We start from the raw sequence: 26,023 nt of genomic DNA on the forward strand, positions 1-26,023 counted from the left end.
ACAATTAAATTCTATTAAACCAACAAAATATTGAATTAGATAATTCAACAAGATACAATACATGTCATTATGAAATTAAACAAAATTTTTAAAATACAAATATTAGAAAGTACAGATAAAATATTTTCCATAATTAAATGTTTAAAAAATACAATTAAACAAAAAGAATATTAAATATTTTTTTTTAAAATGCAAAACATTTAATTAGATTATTAAACATTTAAAAAGACAAAACATTTAATTAAAAAAATTCAATGTTTAATTAGAAAATTGCATCTTAAATTTCTTAAATCTTTTTATTAATAATAAAACTTTCTAAAAGTTTTATTGTATTAATTTTTTTCCTTTAATTGCTTTTTGTTATGTAGTTTATTTCTTTAATCTTCTTTTTCTATCAAGATTTTAACCCCAACCTTAAAAATGAAACAAACTCTTAAATCACAATGAAAATACTTCTGTTGTCACAATCATGAGTTAGTCAATTATTCAGTTCATCAATTCAACTTTATTTGTTTAGCACCTTTTACACAGATGACAAAACTAAACAAGCAAAGAGACAAAAAACTGCTAAAACTATGATTAAAACTCAAAAACATTAAAAAAAAAAAGATTTAACATGGTAATAAAATATGTTGTGTTCAGGGGATGGAGGGAGTTTATTGAAGTCTTTTTGGGCTCACATGGGAAATCATTTAAAATATAAACTTGATATTCAGTCTAAGGAAACTGGAAACTGCAGAGCGACAGAAGAACCAACAATATCTCCTGTTTTCTCCTTTAATGACTCGACTCTTCTTGTGCTTTCAGACCAAAGAACTACAGACTCTTCACAACCTGCTCAAACTCTTGGTACAGGACCTCACCACACGGATCAAGAAGGTTTCTGTCTCATTTCTACTCTGAAGCTCACCTTCTCCTGCTCAAACTGCTGACAAATGTTCCTGCTGCTCTAAAGTCTGGTCTCCAGAACTTCCTAAAAACTCTCAAAGTCTCTTCTGCTGCAGGTTGCTTTGTAGAACTGTTCCAGAAAACCTCACTAAACCACATGGAGGGGCCTCAAGATAGTCGTCCAAATGAAACCTTACAAAAACCAAACTAGCACAACCCAAACGCTAAAGTCTCCTGCAGCCTACCAGAGAACCTCTGAGAACAGAGAATCAGGACAAGAACTCTTACCTTCTGGACAACCAACGCTGGTTCTCAAACAAGAATACAGAATGTGTCTGACCAAAAACCTCTGAAGACTCACTACAGCCAAGATAAAGACACAACTCAGCTGCACCAAATCCACTAATCACTGCACACATTAGCACCATGTGCCAACTGTGGCTAAAGAACCATATTTACCAAGACAACTATCCAGTACAAAGCCCTAAAACACACCAAGAAACACATTAAAGACGATTTCACTGCTGGAAGCTGCAAGCCAACGCCTAAAAAACAAACTAAAGCAATGGAACCAAACCCAGTTCAGTGGTGAAGAGAAACAGAGGAAATGTTTGTCTGCAGCTAAATAAACCAGGAAGACACTGAGCTGCTCAGGTGTTCCTGATAACACCAAGCAGCCACCTGGACAGCCAATAGGAACACAGCTTCCTGGAAGTCCAGAGGGCTGGCTTAGTGAAGGAAATTTAGTTTAAATTTGAAGCAGAAAGTTAACAAAGAAAGTTGAAAACCACCTTCTGATCCCTGAAATCTCTGAGTTTTCACACAAAGAACACCTGAACATGTCAAACTGGTTCCATAGTAGAACCATCATTGTAAAAACGTCATAGTATGGTGTGTTGCTCAAAAAACATTAGGACCCGGCTGTCAGGGGACAAACATGTAAGAAACATGAGAACAGAGAGAACCCAACCAGTAGGTCACAGTTTATCATCATCTAATCATCTCCTGAAGTCCATATGGTGAGAGACATCAGTATCTGGTTGTTAATTTACCAGAGGATGCTTATAATCATGCTGATGTGGTCTGTACTCTACAGTATTTTAGTGACTCAATAAATGCCTAAATTGTTTTCTTTAAAATGCTTTTTAGTTTTTAATAAACATTTAACAGCCTATATGTAATCAATAAATGGCCTTTGCCTATCTTAAGAAAAATTCACTCAGAACTCTGATATGTTAACAGTACTAAATAAATCAATAAATACATGCATACACACAAAAATAAGTTAATACATTAACTGTGTTAAGATAAGATTTAGATTTTTAAAAAGTTGTTTATGTTTTTGCAGAATCCAGTATTGCTCACTGGTTGGTCATTACATTTTGTTAGTTTGATTTCACTGTTTAAAATGATGCCACCTCTTTTCAGACAGAACCTGTGATAATAAAACAATACAAAAATTTTAGTTCAGTGTTAATAAAGCACTTAAAGCTTTAAGTATGGCTAAATGCTTTTTTCAAAATTAAATATATCACTCCTTAGGTGGTAGTGGCCCCAAGTTCAGTAAAGTTGGAAAGATATTCACAGATTCGGGCTTCCAGCATCAATAACTCATTAGATATAGGTTGTCAAAACATAAATGGTGCCTCTTTCCCATTGTTGCAAGGCAGACAATGTGCTACAAGCCCAGTTTTATCAAAAGTAGCTGTCTTTCAAGCTACAGGAATAACATTGGTGTCTATGGAGTGAACAGGGTCCGTCTGCAATTTGCAAAACCGCTGCAAGAGTAAAGAGAGACAAATATTCAATAACTTCAATTCAATTCAATTCAATTTTATTTATATAGCGCCAATTACAGTCAAATTGTCTCGAGACGCTTTACAGAACCCATATGCCTGACCCCCAGAGCAAGCCAAAAGGCGACAGTGGCAAGGAAAACACCCTTTTAACAGGGAAAAAAACCTCGAGCAGAACCCGGCTCTAATGTGGGGGGACCCATCTGCCTGCTGGCCGGGCGGGTTGAGAGGGACAGAAGAGGTAGAGAGGTAGAGATAGAGGGGTAGAGGTAGAGATAGAGGGATACAGATAGAGGGGTAGAGATAGAGGGGTGGGGGGTGGGACACAAGGACCATAAAACACAGCCACACATCTGAAGCATCCAGCTCTGGGACCAGGGACACTCGGAGAAAGGACACAGAAAGAAACAGAGTGAATGTAATGCAATAATGGTACATATAGTAAATACATAGGTAGTTAGAGAAGGGCTCAGTGCATCCAGAGAGGTTCCCCAGCAGCCTAGGCCTATAGCAGCATAACTAGGGGCAAACTAAAGGGACGTCAAGAGGGGAAGTCAGTTGTGCAAATGAAAACACCAGCTCACCCCATCAGGGTCACCCAGTCAGCCCTAACTATAAGCTTTGTCGAAAAGGAAGGTTTTAAGCCTGGTCTTAAAAATAGAGAGGGTGTCCGCCTCCAGAACCCAAACTGGGAGCTGGTTCCACAGGAGAGGTGCCTGATAACTGAAGGCTCTGCCTCCCATTCTACTTTTAGAGATTCTAGGAACAACAAGTAAGCCTGCAGTCTGGGAGCGAAGAGTTCTGCTAGGATAATATGGTACTATCAGGTCTTTAAGATATGATGGAGATTGGTTGTTAAGAGCTTTATATGTCAGAAGAAGGATTTTGAATTCTATTCTAGATTTAACAGGGAGCCAATGAAGAGAAACCAATATAGGAGAAATATGATCTCTCTTGCTAACTCCCGTCAGTACTCTGGCTGCAGCGTTTTGGATCAGCTGTAGATGTTTCAGAGAGCTATTGGGACAACCTGATAATAAGGAATTACAGTAGTCAAGCCTAGAAGTAACAAATGCATGGACTAGTTTTTCTGCATCACTCTGAGACAGGATGTTCCTGATTTTCACAATATTTCTCAGGTGGAAAAAGGAAGTCCTACAGATTTGTTTTATGTGCGAGTTAAAGGACATGTCCTGGGGTCCGTTTCACGAAGCAGGTTTAGTGAAAACTCTGAGTTTGTTAACCCTGAAATGAGGGAAACTCAGAGTTTTCCGTTTCACAAAGGGAGGTAACTCAAACCAGAGACAGAGGGGTAACTCTACCCTGTTTCACAAAGAGGGGTAACTTAAACTCTCGGTCAGTTACCGTAGTAACAGACTCTCTGACTCTAACCTGGTTGGGACCAGGTTTTTCTCAGTAAACCTCGAGTTTCTCTCTGTCTCCACCCTCTTTCAGTCACACACGCCATTTCATTTCCTCATTCATTCAGTCATCAGGCGAGTTTTGGCGAAGTCTAGTTCTGCCGTGTGTCAAAATGTCCTTTCATTAACGATCCAGTAGATGAAGGAGCAGAATTACTGCACAGAGATTTAAATATTCGTCAGGAGATTGTTATCAGACCACGCATAGATGTTCTCGCATTTCCGGACAGTTATCTTTTTGAACGGTACCGTTTCACATCACAGTCCATAATCTACATACAACCTAATCCATCCTTACATTTACAGCATTACCAACCACAGTCATGCTCTCACATCCCAGCAGATATTGTGTGTTGTGCTGCGGTTCTTTGCAAATGGAAGTTTTTTTTATATAATGTAGGAGATGCAGAGCACTTCAGTAAGACAACTGTATGCAGGACGGTCAGAAAAGTGTGTCTGGATCTGAAACGACTTTTACCATCTTTGTGGTTTTCCCTGGACATAAACCTGTCAGAGCCATCAAGGAGGAGTTCCACAGGATTGCAGGTGAATGATGTAGAGATCTGTTAAATTCATTTTAAATCATATTCTGTTAATGACATTGTGCTGCAACCTCAGACTGGGATTAGTAACTTTAATTTCTTTTAGGATTTCTCAGTGTGATTAGCTGCATAGATGGAACACACATCCCCATCACAGCTCCCTCACATAATGAAGCTGATTATGTGAACAGGAAGTCCATTCACAGTATAAATGTACAGGTAGGTTAGAGGTAGATTGACTATGGTTTCAAAATGTTAAAGACTGCATCATAGTTCAACATCTGTCATTCTCTGCACTGTCAAGATCATATGTGATGCTGCATACATCATTTCTAATGTGGAGGCCAAGTGGTCTGGATCTGTTCATGACTGGAGGATTTATCATGAGTCTAACCTGAGCAACAGACTGCAACGTGGTAAACATCCTAAAGATTTTAACAATATAATTCACTTGTCTCCCTCCTTTAATATACTCTAATGTATCCACTATACATTACAGGAGAGTTTGATGGCCTTCTGCTGGGTGACAGGGGTTACCATGCCAACCCAGGCTGATGACCTCATACCCTGACCCTGAACCAGGCCCCCAACAGAACTTCAACCAGGTTCACTGCAGGATGAGAGCCTGGGTGGAGATGACCATAGACCTGCTGAAAGCCTGTTTCCAGTGTCTACATCACCTCAGGGTGACTCCTGAGAGGCCTGTGATATTATTGTGGCGTGTGTTGTTCTTCATAATATTACCACTATTAGAGGAGAGCAACACTCTGCCCTACAAACTGAAGACCCAGATGATGACCTCATCCACCTGCAGCTATCCAGGACAGCAGAGCAGTCAGAGACACCATATGCAATAATCACTGCAGAGTTTAAGTCTCCATCATCACCACCACAGCAGTCAAATAAACACATGACACACATTTCATTTGGTCTTCTTTATTTCCTACAAATAAAAGAGCTAGTTTAGTTAATGTTCCAGTAGTTAACATAATTCACCTGTGACCTGCATCCACCTCTAACTTGTGCTCCAGTATTTCAATTTCCAGATCTGCCTTCTTAATCTGGTGGTCCAAGTACTGTATTTCTTTATCTGTTTTTTGTATTTTTCTCAGCAAGTGGATTTTGTATATTTGTTTTACTGGTAACTGGGAATACATAGAGGACATTAAATTATACAGTTGCACATGAATTCCATGGACTGAACCTCTGGTGTTTACTGAACATCCATCTCACTGTGTCAGTCTGTGCAGTGGAAGTTGAGGAAGCATCCTGCTGCTGTCCAGCCATGCTCTGTTAAAAGGGAGGAGAATGTGCAATACTTCAGTGTAGGCTAAATGTCACACTATATTCCACCAGAATGTTCAGAAATGTGAATGGGAAGAGAACTATCAGTAACATACCTCTGTATGCCTTTCTGGATCCCCCTCTGTAAAGGCAGCAGACACAGTTTCATCCTCTTCATCCTAGATGAGTGATATGTTTCAGTGGACTTAAACTACCATTTGAATATGTTTCAGTGGACTTAAACTACCATTTGGCTAAATCTCTGGAGTATTGCCTACTTACAGTTACAAGCTCTGTTGTGGTGTGAAGGGGCTCCACCAGGCAGATAACATCATCAGAATCTGTTGGGCCAAAAGAAGAAAAAGACACAAAAGAGAAATAAATATTTGTATGAATATGCTTGAAAACATTCCATATATATATATACATGGGTTACACACACACATTACATTTTATAAAAGCACTTGTGTGTTGGGATGTGGTCTCAGAGGATGAGCTCCCTCCAGGGATTCCCTCAGCCACTGGCCTTCCCAAATTCTGGCTTAGGACCAGCTCCTCTGCCTCCGTTACAGGTGGTGCTGCTGGGCCTCCTCCCTTTTTACAGGCATCTGCTTTCTTTCTGTTGGCTGAGTAGAAGTCTGTGTTAGTTTAAATAGGCTTAATTATTTAACAGAACATGATATGGATGCAGACATTTAGGCTGTGTGGGATAAAACCACTGCACAGTCAAACAGCCACTTAATATTTAGGCTACTTTACAATGTAAAACATGATCAAAATGAGGTAGCTCCATGAGATTATGCCGACTTCTTACCTGTTTGAACAATGTATTTATATTTCATCTTCAGCTCCTGCCACATGCTCTTCTCCCCTGCAGGATTGCACCTAAATGAAATAACTTAATAATCTACTATTCAAACAGTTTTACTGTAATATTATTGTGATTTAAACTTACGCATTGACCCAGGCAGCAATGTTCTCCCACACCGTCTCCCTCTCTTTTGCAGCTGCAGGTGTTGCACTTCTTTCTAAAAACGTGTTCAAACTCGCTATATAAGCACATTAAGATTTCCAATTCAAACGGTGTAGTCCTCCGCTTCCCCGTTGCTATGGTGACTCTTCGAATCGGCGCTCCATTGATACTGGCTTTTCAGAGTTGTGGTGCACGCGCTTAACTCCGGGTGAAACTACTCCGAGTTGATTAAACCAACTCAAATGAGCTGTTGTGAAACCAGAAACTCAGAGTTTTCTATCTCAGAGTAGATCGACTCAGAGTTCAGGGTTAAACTCAGAGTTTGTTGAAGCTGCTTCATGAAACAGACCCCAGGTCAAAGATAACTCCGAGGTTCCTCACAGTAGTACTGGAGGCCAATGTAATGCCATCCAGAGTAACTATGTGCTTTGAAAGCAATTCTCTAAGATGTTTGGGGCCAAATACAAAGACTTCAGTCTAAATTTAGTAGTAGGAAATTAATTAGTTTTTCAAATGTTTTAAAAAAAAAAAAAACTGTTTAACTGTTTAAATGTTAATGTTAATACATGTTTATCTCTGTATTCAATTTGTAAATGTAATAAGATCTGTAAACGTCTATAAAGATAATGTAAAATATCTGTAAACTAAATTATTTTTGCAGATTTTAAAACAGCAATACTCAGACATTGTAAAAGAACAAATGAGCATTTTTAATGTGGACATTATTTGGCAGCTGTTTTTTTTGGGGGGGCTATCAACATCCAAATGAAAACCGTTTTTTCTGCGATTTTACTACATATTGTCTCTGTTTTACTGAATATTATCTGCATCTAAACAGGGAAAATCTGTAAAATAACTGTAAATTGTATTAAAAATCCAGTTAAACCTTTTGTGTTCATCTGCAGTTAAACAGTAAACAAAGTTTTGCTGTAATTCTGAGGCAGTGAGTCATAATTAGAAGGTTTATTGTCTGAAAGCAGCTCCGTTCTGAAGTTTAAAGTGAATTTAACGTCTTATTGATCAGTTTTAAGGCTGAATTGTGACCCTTCAGCTGCGGTTCATCACCTGCTCACACAAACACACAATTTCAGACTCATTTTTATTGATTTTGTTATTAGTTTTCCTGTTTCTCTTTGTTTTCTGTCCTAACGTTTTAGTCCCTCTGCTCCTCTGACTTTAGACTCTCCAGAAATGTATCTCCATAAATATTATTATTATTATTATAAAGAGACTTTATTGTCATTGTGCAGAAGTACAGCGAAATTTGTCTGAAGAACACAACAATTAGCAGCAGTGCAAATAATGAAAATAGTTTAAAAATACTCTTAAATAATAAAAAGAAGAATCAAAGTACTTTATACAAACAAAGTAAAGTGGTCCAGTGTTGAAGTAGAGTTTTACTGCACAGATGAGCTGAGAGGAGGGAATGACTGGGTGGTGGGGCAGTAGGTGGGGCAATAGGTGGGGCAGTAGGTGGGGCAGTAGGTGGGGCAATAGGTGGGGCAGTAGGTGGGGCAGTAGGTGGGGCAATAGGTGGGGCAATAGGTGGGGCAGTAGGTGGGGCAGTAGGTGGGGCAGTAGGTGGGGCAGTAGGTGGGGCAATAGGTGGGGCAGTAGGTGGGGCAATAGGTGGGGCAATAGGTGGGGCAATAGGTGGGGCAGTAGGTGGGGCAATAGGTGGGGCAGTAGGTGGGGCAATAGGTGGGGCAGTAGGTGGGGCAATAGGTGGGGCAGTAGGTGGGGCAATGGGGGGGCAGTAGGTGGGGCAGTAGGTGGGGCAATAGGTGGGGCAGTAGGTGGGGCAATAGGTGGGGCAATAGGTGGGGCAGTAGGTGGGGCAGTAGGTGGGGCAGTAGGTGGGGCAATAGGTGGGGCAGTAGGTGGGGCAATAGGTGGGGCAGTAGGTGGGGCAATAGGTGGGGCAGTAGGTGGGGCAGTAGGTGGGGCAGTAGGTGGGGCAATAGGTGGGGCAGTAGGTGGGGCAATAGGTGGGGGCAATAGGTGGGGCAATAGGTGGGGCAGTAGGTGGGGCAATAGGTGGGGCAGTAGGTGGGGCAATAGGTGGGGCAGTAGGTGGGGCAATAGGTGGGGCAGTAGGTGGGGCAGTAGGGGGGGCAGTAGGGGGGGCAGTAGGTGGGGCAGTAGGTGGGGCAGTAGGTGGGGCAATAGGTGGGGCAGTAGGTGGGGCAGTAGGTGGGGCAGTAGGTGGGGCAATAGGTGGGGCAATAGGTGGGGCAATAGGTGGGGCAATAGGTGGGGCAGTAGGTGGGGCAATAGGTGGGGCAGTAGGTGGGGCAATAGGTGGGGCAGTAGGTGGGGCAATAGGTGGGGCAGTAGGTGGGGCAATAGGTGGGGCAGTAGGTGGGGCAATAGGTGGGGCAATAGGTGGGGCAATAGGTGGGGCAGTAGGTGGGGCAGTAGGTGGGGCAATAGGTGGGGCAGTAGGTGGGGCAATAGGTGGGGCAGTAGGTGGGGCAATAGGTGGGGCAGTAGGTGGGGCAATAGGTGGGGCAGTAGGTGGGGCAATAGGGGGGGCAGTAGGGGGGGCAGTAGGGGGGGCAGTAGGTGGGGCAGTAGGTGGGGCAATAGGTGGGGCAGTAGGTGGGGCAGTAGGTGGGGCAGTAGGTGGGGCAGTAGGTGGGGCAATAGGTGGGGCAATAGGTGGGGCAGTAGGTGGGGGGTGTGATGGTGGGGCAGTAGGTGGGGGGTGTGATGGTGGGGCAGTAGGTGGGGGGTGTGATGGTGGGGCAGTAGGTGGGGCAGTAGGTGGGGGGTGTGATGGGGGGCAGTAGGTGGGGGGTGTGATGGTGGGGCAGTAGGTGGGGGGTGTGATGGTGGGGCAGTAGGTGGGGCAGTAGGTGGGGGGTGTGATGGGGGGCAGTAGGTGGGGGGTGTGATGGTGGGGCAGTAGGTGGGGGGTGTGATGGGGGGCAGTAGGTGGGGCAGTAGGTGGGGGGTGTGATGGTGGGGCAGTAGGTGGGGCAGTAGGTGGGGGGTGTGATGGGGGGCAGTAGGTGGGGGGGTGTGATGGGGGGGCAGTAGGTGGGGGGTGTGATGGGGGGCAGTAGGTGGGGCAGTAGGTGGGGGGTGTGATGGGGGGGGCAGTAGGTGGGGGGTATGATGGGGGGGCAGTAGGTGGGGGGTGTGATGGGGGGCAGTAGGTGGGGCAGTAGGTGGGGGGTGTGATGGGGGGGCAGTAGGTGGGGGGTATGATGGGGGGGCAGTAGGTGGGGGGTATGATGGCAGCCACAGCTCTGGGGAAGAAGCTGTTCCACAGTCTGCTGGTTTTTGTTTTTAATGACCAGAACCTTTTCCCTGATGGAAGGAGGACTAACAGTCTGTGTCCAGGATGGTGGGATCTCTGCTGATGCTGCTGACCTTCTTCCTCAGACTGCTAGCATAGACAGAGTCCAGGCTGGGAAGCTGTGCTCCCACAATCCACCAGGCAGTTTTTACAACATGGGCCAAGTCCCTTCTGTTTCCAGCTGGAAAACCAGACTGTGCTGCAGCAGCACAGAATGTTCTCAATCGTCCTCCTGTAGAAGTTCATGAGAAGCTGTGAGGGGAGCTTAGTCTTTCTCAGCCTCCGCAGAAAGAAAAGTCTCTGCTGAACCTTCTTCACCAAGTGGGAGGTGTTGGAGGTCCATGTGAGATCACTGGTGATGTGGAGACCCAGGAACTTGATGTTGCTGATCTTCTCCACCTCCTCTCCATTTATGCAGACAGGTGGGGGGGTCGTTTTCCTGGCTCTCCTGAAGTCCACAATGATTATTATTATTATTATTATTATTATCATTGTCTTCATAGGATATGTTAAAACAAATGCACAATAACAGTTTAATTTTTATTTTACTTATTAAAGTGCATATTCCACTAAATATTTGTTCACTTTAATCACATTTTAATACTCAAACGAAGAACACAATAACATAAAAATGTAAAAAAAATTGTTAAAAAGAGATGTTAGAAGAAATAATACTTACTATTGTTATTTCAATTGTTGTATATTTTGTTATTATTACTTGTTTAATTAGCATTATTATTATTTATTGTTTGTTACTCTTAACATTTTAATAATTATTTGTTTCATTATTATTGTTTATTGTTATTATTTTCTCTTTTTAATTATTTGTGTGTTTTTCCCCTCATTGATCGTTAAAGTGCAGCAGTTTGGCTTCGTTGGCCTACTTCTGTCAATCAATAGAGATGATCAGAGGCCACGCCCCCTCCCGGGATGATGCCTGCTGATTGGCTGAGCCCTCCAGGCCCCGCCCCCTCAGAGATAAATGAGGCTGAAGCGCCTCAGAGCCTCAGATGTTGTTCTGCAGCCGACGGGGAGGTTTCCTGACTTCCTGTTGGACCGTGAAGCATCCGAGGAAACTGATTTCTACCGGAGTCAGTGAACGCACCACTGAAGCAGCTGTTTGTTTGTTTATTTGTTTGTTTTGACGATGGAGCTGAAGGATTTCTGTCTGACAGGCGACTATCACTTCATCAGTCCACAGCGGTGAGTTTAGCATCATTTATTCTCACATTTATTCTTTAAAAGTTGAGTTTAGGGTCAGAATTCCACATTTTAGAGCAAAACAACAACTTTAAACAGCAACTCAGGTGGAAAAATTAAAGTTTAAAGTGGAAAAAATATAAAAATTTAAAGGGAAAAACTAAAAATCAACACTTAAATGTGGTAGAAATAATTTATTAAACGGTGTAAATGTGTATTAATGTATTTATTAACACAAATTCAGTCATTAAAACGGTAAATAAATGTAAAAAAATCACAAAAAATTAAAAATATTCATCTAAAATGTGATTAAAATCGAAAAAAAATCAAATTCACACTAAAGAAAAAGAAAATGGAATTAATTATTAATTAAATTATTTCACATTTTAGCTCTAAAATATGTCATTATAGTCAAGAAATTAAATTTTACTTTTGTCAATTAGTCTAAATTTAACTAAATATTTTAGTTTTTTAGTCACATTTTACTTTAACTAAAGAAATAAATGCTCAAAATAATATAAAATACGTCTTTATAGATGATGTTCTAACAAATATGTTAATAAACACTTAAACACATTTAATTAAATTAGCTCTTTAATAAATTTAAATTTGAGACGTTTTAAGTGTTTATTATTTGCCATAATTTATATTTTGTAGATTTATTTCATTATTGGAGGTAAAATGTGATTAAAAACCCACAAATATTTGGTTAAATTCACGTTTAAACATTAAAATGTGTTCATTAATGTGCATTTTTATGACATTTTCTTTGTTTTATTATTAAAATATGATTGAAGTCCACAAATTCACTCTTTAATCAGAAAAAATCTCATTATATCATCTCATTTTATATTATATTGTGCTTTTTAAATTTTTTTTTTTACTACAGTTAAAACGTAAATAGCGTCCACAAATTTTTAGTTAAATTTACTCTTTAATAAATAAAATTAAAATGTAAGTTTATGTTATGTGGAGAGGATTTAATTATTAGAGTTAAAAGGTGATTTAATTCAGTTTTTTTGTTAAAACATCTCCTAGGAAGACATAACTTTATGTGTGCAGCATTTTAGTGTTTTATAATAAATCAGATGTTAAATTAGACAAATAATGACAAGAAATTCAACAAATAAATATGAATAAATGGTTGAGATGTTGTTTTAGATGTCATTTTTATTATTAAAGTTAAAATGTGATTAAAATTCACAAAAAATATTGAGTTGAATTCATATTTTATTGATTTTATTGACTAAAACGAAACTATTAAAGACATTTTTAGGTGTTTATTTTATCGTAGCGTCTCTGTAGACGTATTTCAGATTATATGAATTTGTTTTATTGTTTCAGAGTTAAAATGTGACTAAACTGTTCTTTTTAATCACGTTGATACAGATAATATCAGATAATATCAGATATCTTGTTATAGGAGACGTAATAATTAATAAACTCTTAAAAGTGTCTTAAATAAAAGCACTAAAGTATTAAGAAGTTAAATAAACACTTTAATAAAGAACATTTTAATGTTTATTATGTGCATTTATTCTATTATTGGGGTTAAAACAGGAGTAAAATCCACAAATATTTAGTTAAAATCATCGTTTAATAAATAAAAATTAAAACTGCAGACGTGTTTATTTATCATCATGTCTCTTATTAAGAGAAGTAGCTTTATTATTTCACAGATAAAATGTGATTAATGTGCACAAATATTTAGCTAAATTCACATTTTTTAATGAAATAAAGTAGAAATTTTAGGTTATTATTTCTTATGGCGTCTCTTATTAACAAATGTTGCATTTTTTGTATTTTTTTTTTACATTACGTGATTAAAGTCCTCAAATACTTTGCTAAATTCACATTTTAATGAGGAAAATATAAATTATTACTGTTATTGAGCATCCAATGAAGACATAATAATAATGATAATAATAATAATGTGAATTTACTCTTGCTTTATGTTAAGTCCATACATTTTACTTAAATTCACACTTTACTGAATAAAATTAAAAAAATTATTACTTTATTATTGTGGAAAATAAACAAGTTAAAAATATTGAATTCAATGCAACATTTAGACTTATTTTATATTAATTTGTGCATTTATTTTATTACTGTGGAGCTAAAATGTGACAAATATCGAGTTAAATTCAAACTATTGTGGATATTTTTAGGTGTTTATCATGAAGCTATATTTTATGTTTATATTAGTTTTATTATTCCAGAGTTAAATGTGATGAACTGTACTTTATTCTTCCTCTTCAGCCTCCTGGACTCCTCCTCTTCCTCCTCCTCCTCCTCCTCCTCTTCCTCCCCCACTGATGAAGCTCCGTCTCCAGCCTCCCTCCTCCAGTCGTCCCCCCTCAGTCCCGGCTTCCCCCTCGACTCCTCGGCTCTCAGTCCGTCTCCTCCGGCCTTCCTCCTGCCCAGCCCGGCCTCCTCCTCTTCCTCCTCCTCCTCCTCCTCCTCCTCCTCCTCCTCCTCTTCCTCCTACAGCCTCCTCTGTGGAGCTCCAGAACCAGATTCTCCCACCGGATCCAGCAGCAGCATCGGAGGAGCTTCGGTGTCGGACGCTTCGGCCTGTTTCTCCGCCACGGATTCCTTCTCAGCTCAGGTGAAGAGCTTTTAATTTCCAATAGAAGGGACAAATTGACAGTAAAAAGACTTAGAAATACGACAATTAGACACAAAACAAGCACAAAGACACACAAAATGTCCACAAATAGACTGAAATTGTCCAAAAACCAATAAAATGACCGTAAAGAAACACAAAACAACAACAAAGAGACAGAAAATGACCACAGAGAGAATCACATTAACCAAAAAGGGACAGAACGACAGTAAAGAAACACAAAACAAAAAAAAACAACAATAAAGACACAAAATGACCACACAAAGATTCAAAACAATAGTAGGGACAAAAATGACAGTAAAAATAACAATTAGACACAAAATGTCCACAAATGGACTTAAATTGGTCAAAAACCAATAAAATGACAGTAAAGAAACACAAAACCACAACAAAGACACACAAAACAACCAAAAAGAGTTTAAAATGACAGTAAAGACGTACAAAACGACCACAGAGACACAATACAACTACAAAGAAATGCACAATGTCCACAAATACACTTAAATTGGCCAAAAAACAATAAAATGGCCGTAAAGAAACACAAAACACCAAAAAAAGAAACTTAAAATGACAATAAAGACGCACAAAATTACAAATAGACTTAGACTGGCCAAAAAACAATAAAATGACCATAAATAAACACAAAACAACAACAAAGAGACACAAAATGACCTTAAAGAGAATCACAATGACCAAAAAGGTACAAAACAACAGTAAATAAACACAAAACAACAAAAAAGACACACAAAATTACCACAAAGTCTCCACACAAAGATTCAAACCAATAGTAGGGACAAAAATGAGTAAATATATGACAATTAGACACAAAATGTCCACACATAGACTTAAACCAGCCAATAACCAATAAAATGACAGTAAAGAAACACAAAACCACAAGAGTCACAAAATGACCAAAAAGAATTTTAACATGACAGTAAAGAGACAGAAAATGACCACAAAGAGAATCACAATAACCAAAAAAGGTATAAAGAGACTAAAAAATAGATAAAATGATAATAAAGAGACACAAAACAACCAAAAAGAAAGTAGATGACAGTAAAGAGACACTGAAGCCTCAAAACAACCACAAAGAGACTCAACACAACCAAAAAACAGACACAATGACAGTAAAGAGGCACAAAACAACAGTTAAAAGCTTCAAAATTTTGACAAACAACCACAAAGAGACCGAAAACAACCAGAAATAGAAATTAGACGACAGTAAAGCGACACAAACCAACAGTAAAGACACTAAAAACAGCAACAAAAACACCTAGAATAACCAAAAAGAGACAACATGATGGGAAAGTCACAGAAAACAATCACAAGCAGATAGAAAACCACAATATAAAGACTCAAACCAACCACAAAGACACTTGAAATAGGAGTAAAGACACTTAAATTCCTACAAAGTGGCCACATAATGACTCAAAACAATGATACAGGCAAAATCACTGTAAAAAGACTCAAAATGATGTAAAAAAGACTCAGAATAACCACAAAGAGACACAAAATGACCACAAAGAGACTAAAAACGACCAAAAAGAAACAAAATGATGGTAAAGAGACAAAAAACAAATGGTTAAAAGAGTTAAAACAACCACAAATAGACTCAAAACAACCAAAAATAAACATTGGATGATAGTAAAGTGACACAAACAACAAATAAGACACTAAAATGGTGACAGAAAGACCCAAAATAACCAAAAATAGACATTTAGATGAAGTAAAGTATCACAAACAAAGAGTAAAGACAATTGAAATGTTGACAAAAACACCTGGATTAACCAAAAATAGATAAAATGACGGTAAAGAGACTAAAAATGGTAACAAAAGCACCTAGAATAACCAAAAATAAACATTTAGATGATAGTAAGATTTCAAGAAAAACACCTACAATAAATTAAGAGACAAAATGATGGAAAAGTGACACAGGCCATCAGTAAAGACACTAAAAATGGTGACAAAGACACCAAAAATAGACATTAGATGATAGTAAAATGACACAAACCAACAGTTAAGACATTGGAAATGTTGACAAAAACACCAGGATTAACCAAAAAGAGACAAAATGATGGTAAAATGACTAAAAACGGTGACAAAAACATCTAGAATAACCAAAAATAGACATTTAGATGATAGTAAAATGACACAAACAGTAGAGACACTAAAAATGGCAAGAAAAACATCTAGAATAAATTTAAAGAGACAAAATGATGGAAAAGTAACACAAACCAACAGTAAAGACACTAAAAATGGCGACAAAGACACCTAGAATAACCAGAAATAGACATTTAGATGATAGTAAAGCAACACAAACCAACAGTAAAGACACTAAAAATGGCGACAAAGACACCTAGAATAACCAGAAATAGACATTTAGATGATAGTAAAGCAACACAAACCAACAGTAAAGACACTAAAAATGGTGGCAAAACACCTAGAAATACCAAAAACAGACACTAAATGATAGTGAAGTGACAGAAAACAAACACAAAGAGACTCAAAATGACAGTTAAAAGACACAAAATGACCACAAACAGATGTAAAATTACAATAGAGACAGAAAACAATCATAAGCCAACACAAGCCAGTGGTGAACAGACTGTAAACCACGGTTTGTGTCGTCTTCCTGCAGGTGGACTCCATCCTCAGAGGCGACTATCTGACCCCGATGGCTGCCGTTGGTCCTAAGAGGTTGTGTTTGGTTTGTGGAGACTTTGCGTCGGGTTTTCACTACGGAGTGGCGTCCTGCGAGGCCTGCAAGGCCTTCTTCAAGAGAACCATCCAAGGTGAGAGCAGCAGCTTCCTGTTGGTTCAGTAAAACCTCAGTATGTAGGAATCAGGCAGCAGCAGGAGCGTCAGTCAGGAAATGACACGTTTTAGTAGCTTGTTAATTAAATAAACTAATAATTAATGCTTCAGGTAACCACCGGCTGCTGCAGACGTTAAAGTCTTTAAAAAATCTGAAATGTAGCTTCTAAAAAAGCTCTTTAGAAGCAGTTATGTGTTGTTTCATTTAGAAATAAAATACATAATTATACAACAGGAAGATGCAATAAAAAAAACTCAAAATGACTAAATAAACACAAAACGACAATAAAGACGCGCAAAATAAGAAGACATGAAGACATTAAAGTAACGAAACAAAGACGCAAAACAACAGTAGGGACAAAAATGACACAAAAAGACTTAATAAGACGACAGTTAGACACAAAACAACCACAAAGGGACACAAAATGTCCACCACTAGACTTAAATTGGCCAAAAACCAATAAAGAGACATAAAACGACAAAAAAGAAACTGAAAATGACAATAAAGACACACAAAATGACCACAAAGAGACACAAAGTTCCTGCATAAAGATTCTAAACAATAGTAGGGACAAAAATGACAGTAAAAAGATTTAAAAAGACAACAATTAGACAGAAAACAACCGCAAAGACACACAAAATGTGGCTTAAACTGGCCAAAAAACAACAAAATGACAGTAAATACACAACAAAGACAATCACAATGACCAAAAAGGGAAAAAACGACAGTAAAGAGACATATAACCACAACTAAGAGACTCAAAATGACCAAAAAGAGTTTAAAAAGACAGTAAATATGTACAAAATGACAACAAAGGGACACAAAATGTACACAAATAGACTTAAATTGACCAAAACACATAACACATAGACATAACACCACAACAAAAAGACACAATACAACAAAAAAAGAGTTTAAAAATGACCATAGAGACACACAAAATGACAACAAATAGACATAAATTGGCCAAAAACCAAAAAATGAGGGTAAAAAATACAACAATTAGATGCAAAACAGCCACAAAGACATGCACAATGTCCACAACTAGACTTTAACTGGCCAAAAACCAACAAAATGTCAAAAAAGAAAATGAAAACGACAACAGAGACACACAAAATGATTCAAAACAGTAGTAGGGACAAAATAACAATAAAAAGACTTAAAAAGATACAACAATTAGATGCAAAAGAACCACAAAGAGACATAAAATGTCCACAAATAGACTGAAACTGGCCAAAAACAATGAAATGACAGGAAAAAAGACACAAACCAACAACAAATAAACTAAAACCGTCCAAAAAAGGAGCTTAGAAGTCTTGAATTCCATGTACAGATATCCTGAATATTCTCATCTCCTTCTGTAAAAACAATAACTTCAATTGCATTTTGACTCCTCAACTAAAACTTTATTTATAGCACATTTGAAACAGAGTTAGAATTTAAAGCCAGAGTCTATTTAAAGGATTTAAACAGAAAAACTTTGAGCAAAACGGATGAAAGTTGAACTAAATGATTTATTGTGTAACTCAGAGTTAACTAATAATCTAGAGCAGTGATTAGAAGACGTAAACAGAGATGCATTTCGTTTTCTGCTGTGGTTAGTGGGTGACTGAAGAATGGGAGCTGATCAATAATCAGCGCTGTCTTCATTGATTAGCGTGTGAAGCCGTCGGCTGCTAACGGCTCACTTCAGACAGCTAACTGCCGATTGATTGGTCGACTATTGATCCGTGTCTCTGACAGAAACATGAGAATCTGATGAGCTGCAGATGATTCCTGTAAACCTCAGGTGGTTTTCTGAACATTAGCCCAACGTTCAACTGAGGTTCTCTAAAAACCTTCAGAGACGAGCAGGTTTTCAAAATAAAACTACAAGCTGAACAGCAGCTTCCAGAGCTTCCATTTAGTCCCGTCGCTGCTCGTCAATAACCAGTCAACAGACCGCTGAAGCCCAGTAAACAGGATGATGACGAGGAAACAGTCAGACAGCAGCAGGAACAACATGAAACCACCAAAATCAGTAAAAACAAACACATTTAATGTGTTTAAATCACAAATAATCACATTTCAAATCTCAAATTCATCAGTCACTAACGCTTAATGACTTATTTAACCTAAAAAAGACAACAGCCTGTTTAAAGACCCTAAAGAGACTCGAGATGACCTCAGAGAGTAACAGACAAACTCACAAAGACCAGAAAGTGACTTGAGACATGACCATGACCACAAAGTGACTTGAGCCAGTCATAAGGAGACACAATGAGACTTGAGATGATGTCAGACAGACTTGAGACAACTATGAAGAGTCGCAAAGGGACTCAAAATCCCAACAAAGTCACAAACACTCAAGATGACCAGAAAGAGACAACAAAAAGACTCAAACAACTACAGTCACCAAGAGACTAAAAATTACCAAAAAGTGACTCAAGATGGTACTAAAGCGACACATAGACTTGGTATGACCACAAAGAGACTCAAAATGACCAGAAAGAGACTTGAGACCGTAACAAGTCGTAAAGAGACTCAAAATGATGAGAAAATGACAGAGGACAGCACTAAGGAGACACAAAGAGACTCAAAATGACCACATGGTCTTCATGCGGTTATCTCAAGTCCCTTTGCCGTCATCTTTAGTGTCTTTAGGGTAGTTGCGAGTCTCTTTAGGTTGGTCGAGTCTCTTTGTAGTCATCTCAAGTCTCCACATTTACACATTCACGCTTGAAACCTTAAATTTAAAACAGTGCACCGACACAATCTGCTCGCCAAACAAATAAAATGCTGTTAAAAACGTCCCTGTTGTAAATAAAACTGAGTGATTACATATTTCCTGTTTCCTGGTTACCTAGGTAACATCGAGTACAGCTGTCCAGTGATGAACGAGTGCGAGATCACCAAGCGGAGGAGGAAAGCCTGCCAGGCCTGTCGCTTCCAGAAGTGTCTTCAGGCCGGGATGATGCGGGAAGGTACGTCGGTCTGCCAGAAAAATTTCCCATGAGCCTTTGCAGCGGCGCCCCAGGTTAAAGCTAACAGGTCTGGCGTGTTCCAGGTGTTCGTATGGACCGAGTCAGAGGAGGTCGGCAGAAGTACAAGAGGCGGGTGGAGAGTGGACTGAGTTTCTACAGTAAAACGCTGTACAGTCACCCAGTCAGCAGTGAGTCCACCTGTTCAACTGGTCAAACTTTATTTAAAGTTTAAAAACCAAAATAACAGTCGGTGTCTGTTGTTTTAGGAAACAAGGTGATCTCCCACCTGCTGCTCACAGAGCCCGCGCCCCTGGCCGCCAATCAGGACGACTCGACCAATGACAGCAGCCTGAGGACCCTGCTGACCCTCTGTGACCTCCTGAACCGGGAGCTGCTGGTTCTGATTGGCTGGGCCAAACAGATCCCAGGTACCGAATACAATAACACGGCAGGTCCACGGTCAGGACTGTAGGACAGACAGACTTGTAACAAATTCAGGGCAAGAGACTTGAGAAGACTAGAAAGAGACACCAAAAGACTTCTGACAACCACAAAGATATTCGAGACAAGTTTCTTTGTCACTTGTGGTTGTTTCAAGTGTCTTTCTTGTTGTAGAATCCCTTGGTGCCCCTTTATGGTCGAGTGTCTTGAGTTTACATGACATCTTGAGACAAAAGCTCAAGATGACTCCAAGAGACTAGAGATGAAAACAAAGGGGGACTCAAGACGACAACAAGGAGATTCAAGACGACAACAAAGAGAGACAAGAAGACTTGAGGCAACCACAAGATGACACCAGGAATACAAAGAGGCTGAAGGAGAACTCAAACATTCCAGACAGAGACCAGTCTTTCTGTAACTCTATGTGGTGATTTTGACTCCATTTGTAGTCATCTCGAGTCTTCTACAGGTCATCTGGTTGTCTTGTGTCTCTTTTTAGAAGAGGACCATGAAGAGACTCAAAGAGACCCAGAGCAACCACAAGTCAACACAAGGAGTCTTAGTCTGAACTCCTTGAGGTCATGTTGAGTTTCTTTGTAAGTTTTGACTTTGAAGTGACTTAAGATGACCACAAGGCGACTCGGGAGAATTCCAGATAGACTTGAGACATTCCTACAAAACTTGAATCAACTCTAAAGGGACTTGATATGACCTAGACATGAGGCAAGCTCCAGTTGAAACAAGGTGATATGAAGAAGCTAAAGGTAACTACAAAGACAAATCTCTGTGGCCACCTCAAGTCTCTCTGGTCATCTAGAGTCTCATTTAGGGCATTTCAATTTTGTTGGTAGTTGTTTCAAGTCTCTTTCTGTATCCCTGTGGTTGTCTCCTGTTGAGTCTCTTTGGGGTCATCTTAAGTCTATTTGGACTTGTCTCTCTTTAAGGATGTCTTCAGTTCGTTTGAGGTCATCTTATGTCTGCTGTCTTGAGTGGCCACAAAGAGACTGAACACGAAAACAAAGACACTTGAGATACCCCACAGTGACTCGAGACGACCCTGAAGGGACTATAAACAACAAAGAGACTCAGGACAATCACAGCTTGAGACTACCACAAAAAGATTTAAGACGACTACAAATCAACCCAAGGAGACTTTAGGCAAACACAAAGAAACTCCCTTCAACCACAAAGATACTTGAGACAAGTCTGTTTGTTGTGGTCTTGAATCTCTTTGTGGTTGTCTTGAGTCTCTTTTTGGTCACTCGAGACAACAACAGACACACAGAATAACCACAGAGACTCAAGACAACAACAAAAAAAAGTCTTTTGTATCTCCTTGTGTTGTCTTGAGTCTCTTGTGCTGACTTGGGACTATTTCAAGGAGACGTAAAAAGACTTGGGATTCACAAAGATGATCGATATTTACCTTCATGTTGTTACAACCCCATCTTCTCCCCACCTCCGTCAGGTTTCTCTGGATTGTCATTGGTCGACCAGATGTCGCTGCTGCAGAGTGGCTGGATGGAGGCGCTGCTGGTGGGCGTGGCCTGGCGCTCTCAGGGGGCGCCGAGGGAGGAGCTTGTTTTCGCCGGGAACCTGCGGCTGGACGAGGCTCAGTGTCGAGCCACTGGATTGGCCGACTTGTACGAGGCGCTGCGTCACCTGACGGCTAAATACGAGGCGATGAAGCTGAGTCCTGAGGAGGTGGTGACACTGAAGGCCATGGCGCTAGCTAACTCTGGTACGCTAACAATTAGCATGTGGTTAGTTCACTGTCAGTAAGAAAACTCAGTTAATTCGTGATTAGTTCACTGTTCCAGGCAACTCCATAGATTCTATGACCACAAATAAAGACAAGGAGACTTGAGGTGAACACAAATAGACTCCAGATATAGACAAGTCTTTTAGTGGCCCCCTGTGGTTGTCTCGAGTCTCTGTGCTGCCATCTTGAATCCCTTTTCTGCTCATCACAAGTCTCTCTGCATTGTCTCGAGTGTCTTGAGTAACTACAAAGAGACCGAAGGACTAGTTGTGGGCGTCTTGACTCCCTTTGTAGTCACTTCAAGTCTCCTTCACACCATCGTGAAATACTCTCAAGTCTTTTTGCATCTTCCTGTACTTGTCTCGTGTTGCTTTCTGGCCATCCCAAGTCTCTATTTGCGGCCATCTTGAATCCTATTCTGGTCGTCTCAAGTAACTACAGACAGACTTGACACAACGGAGAGCCACAGACTCGAAGACGACTCCATAAAGACTTGAGACAGCTACACAGAGACATGAGATGATTACATAGTGACTCGAAACAACCACAAAGAGAGAGACACGGAGAAGATGATCACAGGACTTGAAGCAAACTTTAAGAGACTCTAGACAGAGACAAGTTTTTTTGTGACTCTTGGTCATCATCTCGAGTCGGGCACAACAACAGAGACATAGACTCGAGATAACCCTAAAGAGACTTGGGGCGACTCCAAAGACACTTCAAATGACCACAAAGGGACTCAAGACAACCAAAAAGTGACACGAAGAGACTAAAGATGAACACAAAGAGAACTGAGGCAAACTTCAGGAGAATCTAGACAGAGACAAGTCTCTTTGTGACTCTTTGTGGTCATCTCGAGTCTCCTTCATCTTGAGTTTATCAGTTTGAAGTCTTGTAATGTCTCTTTGTGGTTGTCTCGTGTGTCTTTCTGGTCATCTCAAGTCTATTTTTGGTCTTCTCGAGTGTCTTAAGTAGCCACAAACAGACTTGATACAGCAACACAGAAACAGAGACTTGAGAGAACCACAAAGAGACACGTAGCAACTACAAGTCAATATAAAGAGAATCCAGATGAAGACAAGTCTCTTGTTAACTCTTTCTGGTCACATCGAGTCTCCTTGACTTCATCTCCAGTTGATTTGTAGTTGTTTCAAGTCTTTTTATGTCTTCTTGTGGTCATCTCGAGTCTCTCTGTGTCTCCAGTAACCATAAAAAGACTTGAAATGACCACACAGAGAGACTAGGAGACTTGAGACATCCATGAAGAGACACAGAGATACTCAGGTCTTGTCTTGTTTTGTCACAGAGAGACTTGAATTAAATCGTGGTTAGTTCACTGTCCCTATAAACAGCAGGTTTAGCAGAGGAGCTAACGATGCTAACAGTAGCTTCAGCAGCTGATCAATAGCAGCCGACTGGAAGCAGAGCATGCTGGGACGCCGAGGTCTGGTCAGAGTCTCACTGTCTGAGCCTCGGATCAATAAAGTGTATTGATAGATGCTGCAGATCAATAACCTGTTAACTGTCTGCTGCTGAACATCAATACTGGACACAAAAGAAGACGAAGCTCCGTCTGACCTTGACCTTTATTTTAGCTGCTAACGTGTTTACAGCCGAACCGATCGATTCATTATCCAATCAAAGATCAGGTCTCAGAGGAGCAGCAGACTCATAATTATTGGTTCTTTAATGTGAGAATTTTCAGATTTTCTTTGTCATAAATGATGTTTGGTCACATTAAAGCAGAAAAATCAATCGTTTGTTTTTTAGAATTTTTTTTGTTGTTGTTTTTCTAATTTTTTTTTTTTTTGCTTTTTCAGTTCCCAAGAAAGCCTCAAATTCTCAGATTTAAGAATCTCCATCAGTTTTTTTTAAATTTAATTATCCTCAGATTCTTTTCTAAAATTGAGCTCCTCACTAACGTGTCCATCCCTCCATCAGACGCCGACCCGGTGGACTGTCCGGACTCGGTGCAGCGGTTCCAGGACGGACTCCACGAGGCCCTGCAGGACCTGGAGGCGACCCGGCGGGACCAGAACCGGGCCGGCCGGATCCTCATGAGCCTCCCGCTGCTGCGACAGACGGCCGACCGAGCCGTGCAGAACTTCCTGCGGCTGCATCGAGGCCGACGCGTGGCGCTGCACAAGCTGCTGCTGGAGATGCTCGACGCCAAGGCCTGACCCTGTTACCACGGCAACAGAGGAGACTGTAAAACCATCACCGTCACACAAACTGGACATAAAAATCACTCTGAGCTGAAAATGAAGAAGAAAAACACAGATTCTGGCAGAAATGAGCTTCAGAAGAAACTAGAAAACCTCCAAAGTGTTTAATATCTCAGAAAATACGACATTTAGTTTAATTAATTCACTTTTTTTTTTTTTACACAAAACTGTTAAATGTTAAAATAATTTTATAACTTAATTAAATGCTTTCAGAAAAATGAAATAAACAGCATTATTTCTGCTCAAGTTATCAGAAAAATAAAAGTTTCAAGAATTAGGATGCCACTGTCCTCCCTGTAAAAATACATTTAAAACGTTAAATTAAGGTTTTCTCATTTTTTCAGCATTAGTTGAAAGAAAGCTTGTTTAAGTAAGAATAAAAAGCTGAAGTTTTGCTTTGTGAAGCAGATTTCTGCCAAAAAAAAAATCCTCCTCAGACGGTTTTCTTCTTCATTTTTAAGACTCAGTTTGAGTTTTTACGACAAACATCGATCAGATATCAGATCTCTGAAAACACTTAGTGACTTAAAGACTGTAAAATGCCAGACTGTGATTGGATACTCACTGCTCAGGGGGCAGGGCTTAGGGAAGTTTAACTCATTACATCATCATCGTCGGGACTCTTTCTCTCGTCAAAACTTGCATCTTATTTTTCTAATGAATCTATTTTTGTGTGAACTCACCTGAATATGGGCTGGTTACCGTAGCAACAGCATTATTTATTTATTTTTTGTCGACTAGAAGAAGATCCTGTAGCTGCTCCGGTTCAATAAACGCTTTTGGAATAAAAACAAAAACTCGTTATTTAGTCAATTATTGAGTTTTTTAATAAGAAACTTGTTTTGTTTTCTATTTTACAAACATTCTTTCAAACAGTTTTAATAAAGAAAAATATATTAGAAACATTAAAAAGCTCCTCAGTGAACGTCCAAATATGAGGAAAAAATACTCATGTTCTGAAATTGTAGAAAATGTAGAAAAACAACAAAATTAATGAATCCAAACTTTTTTTTAACTATAAAATGGCAGAAAATTATCAAAAATCCTCAAAATATTTGAAGAAAATGTCAAATTTTAGAGCTGCAACTAAAAAATTTATTCCATCAGTGATCAATATCTGTATTGTTCTGGATTATTAATTAGTCTGTTAAATGTCACAAAATGGAGCCATAAATCCCAAAGATGTTCAGTTTACTATTAAATAAAACTGAAAAAAGTCATTTTTCAAATTATGTTATATATTTCTTCAACTGTATAAATAATACATTCAAAAAGTGGCATGAAATCACCTCTTACTGGAAAATTCATGTTAATATGGACTGAAATCAGAATAAAAAAACTAACTGAAATAAAAAAGTCTGTAAATTAAAAAAATATATTTAAATTTCAAATTTAACTAATTATTCACAACTATTTATTTAATATTGAACACAGAAAAACAAGTTTGTGCAATTTTTGGACTAATAATAATAATAATAATAATAATAATAATAATAATAATAATAATAATAATAATAATAATAATAATAATAATAATAATAATAATAAGTGAAATGTGAAATCATCCGTTTCTGGAAAAATAATGTTAATATGAACTAAAATCAGAGTTAAAAAAAACAACTTTGAAATAAAAAAAGTCTGTAAAAAAATAAAACAATTGGTGTTTTGAAAATGATTTAAATATTAAATTTAACACATTTCATTCAATTAATTCACACAATTATTTAATACCTAAAACTTTGGGCTTCCATATAAAAAAATTATTTGTGCAGAAATATTAAAA

The 26,023-nt window shown here is 39.1% G+C and overlaps 1 protein-coding gene and 1 long non-coding RNA gene across 2 annotated transcripts; one reads left to right on the forward strand and one right to left on the reverse strand.

Moving 5' to 3' along the window:
* Positions 1–5,526: 5,526 nt before the first annotated feature.
* Positions 5,527–6,291, reverse strand: LOC129349245 (uncharacterized). The gene is made up of 3 exons (XR_008602167.1): positions 6,214–6,291; positions 6,048–6,110; positions 5,527–5,937 (listed from the first exon to the last, which is right to left on the reverse strand). It is a non-coding gene; the product is annotated as an uncharacterized LOC129349245 (long non-coding RNA).
* Positions 6,292–11,216: 4,925 nt separating this feature from the next.
* On the forward strand, positions 11,217–25,037 carry esrrd (estrogen-related receptor delta). The gene is made up of 8 exons (XM_035947639.2): positions 11,217–11,411; positions 13,668–14,016; positions 16,673–16,826; positions 19,696–19,812; positions 19,896–20,000; positions 20,079–20,240; positions 21,722–21,994; positions 23,957–25,037. The coding sequence occupies exons 1-8, from the start codon at positions 11,356–11,358 to the stop codon at positions 24,193–24,195; spliced, it is 1,455 nt and encodes a 484-aa protein (XP_035803532.2). The 5' UTR covers positions 11,217–11,355; the 3' UTR covers positions 24,196–25,037.
* Positions 25,038–26,023: the final 986 nt, after the last annotated feature.

The sequence above is a fragment of the Amphiprion ocellaris genome, chromosome 7 (genome assembly GCF_022539595.1).
Source record: "Amphiprion ocellaris isolate individual 3 ecotype Okinawa chromosome 7, ASM2253959v1, whole genome shotgun sequence".
Classification (NCBI taxonomy): Eukaryota; Metazoa; Chordata; class Actinopteri; family Pomacentridae; genus Amphiprion; species Amphiprion ocellaris.

Coding starts and splice junctions, on each gene's coding strand:
- esrrd (XM_035947639.2), top strand. CDS start 11,356: ATGGAGCTGAAGGATTTCTGTCTGACAGGCGACTATCACTTCATCAGT. Junction 11,412..13,667: donor CACTTCATCAGTCCACAGCG/GTGAGTTTAGCA, acceptor CTTCCTCTTCAG/CCTCCTGGACTCCTCCTCTT. Junction 20,241..21,721: donor CTGGGCCAAACAGATCCCAG/GTACCGAATACA, acceptor CACCTCCGTCAG/GTTTCTCTGGATTGTCATTG.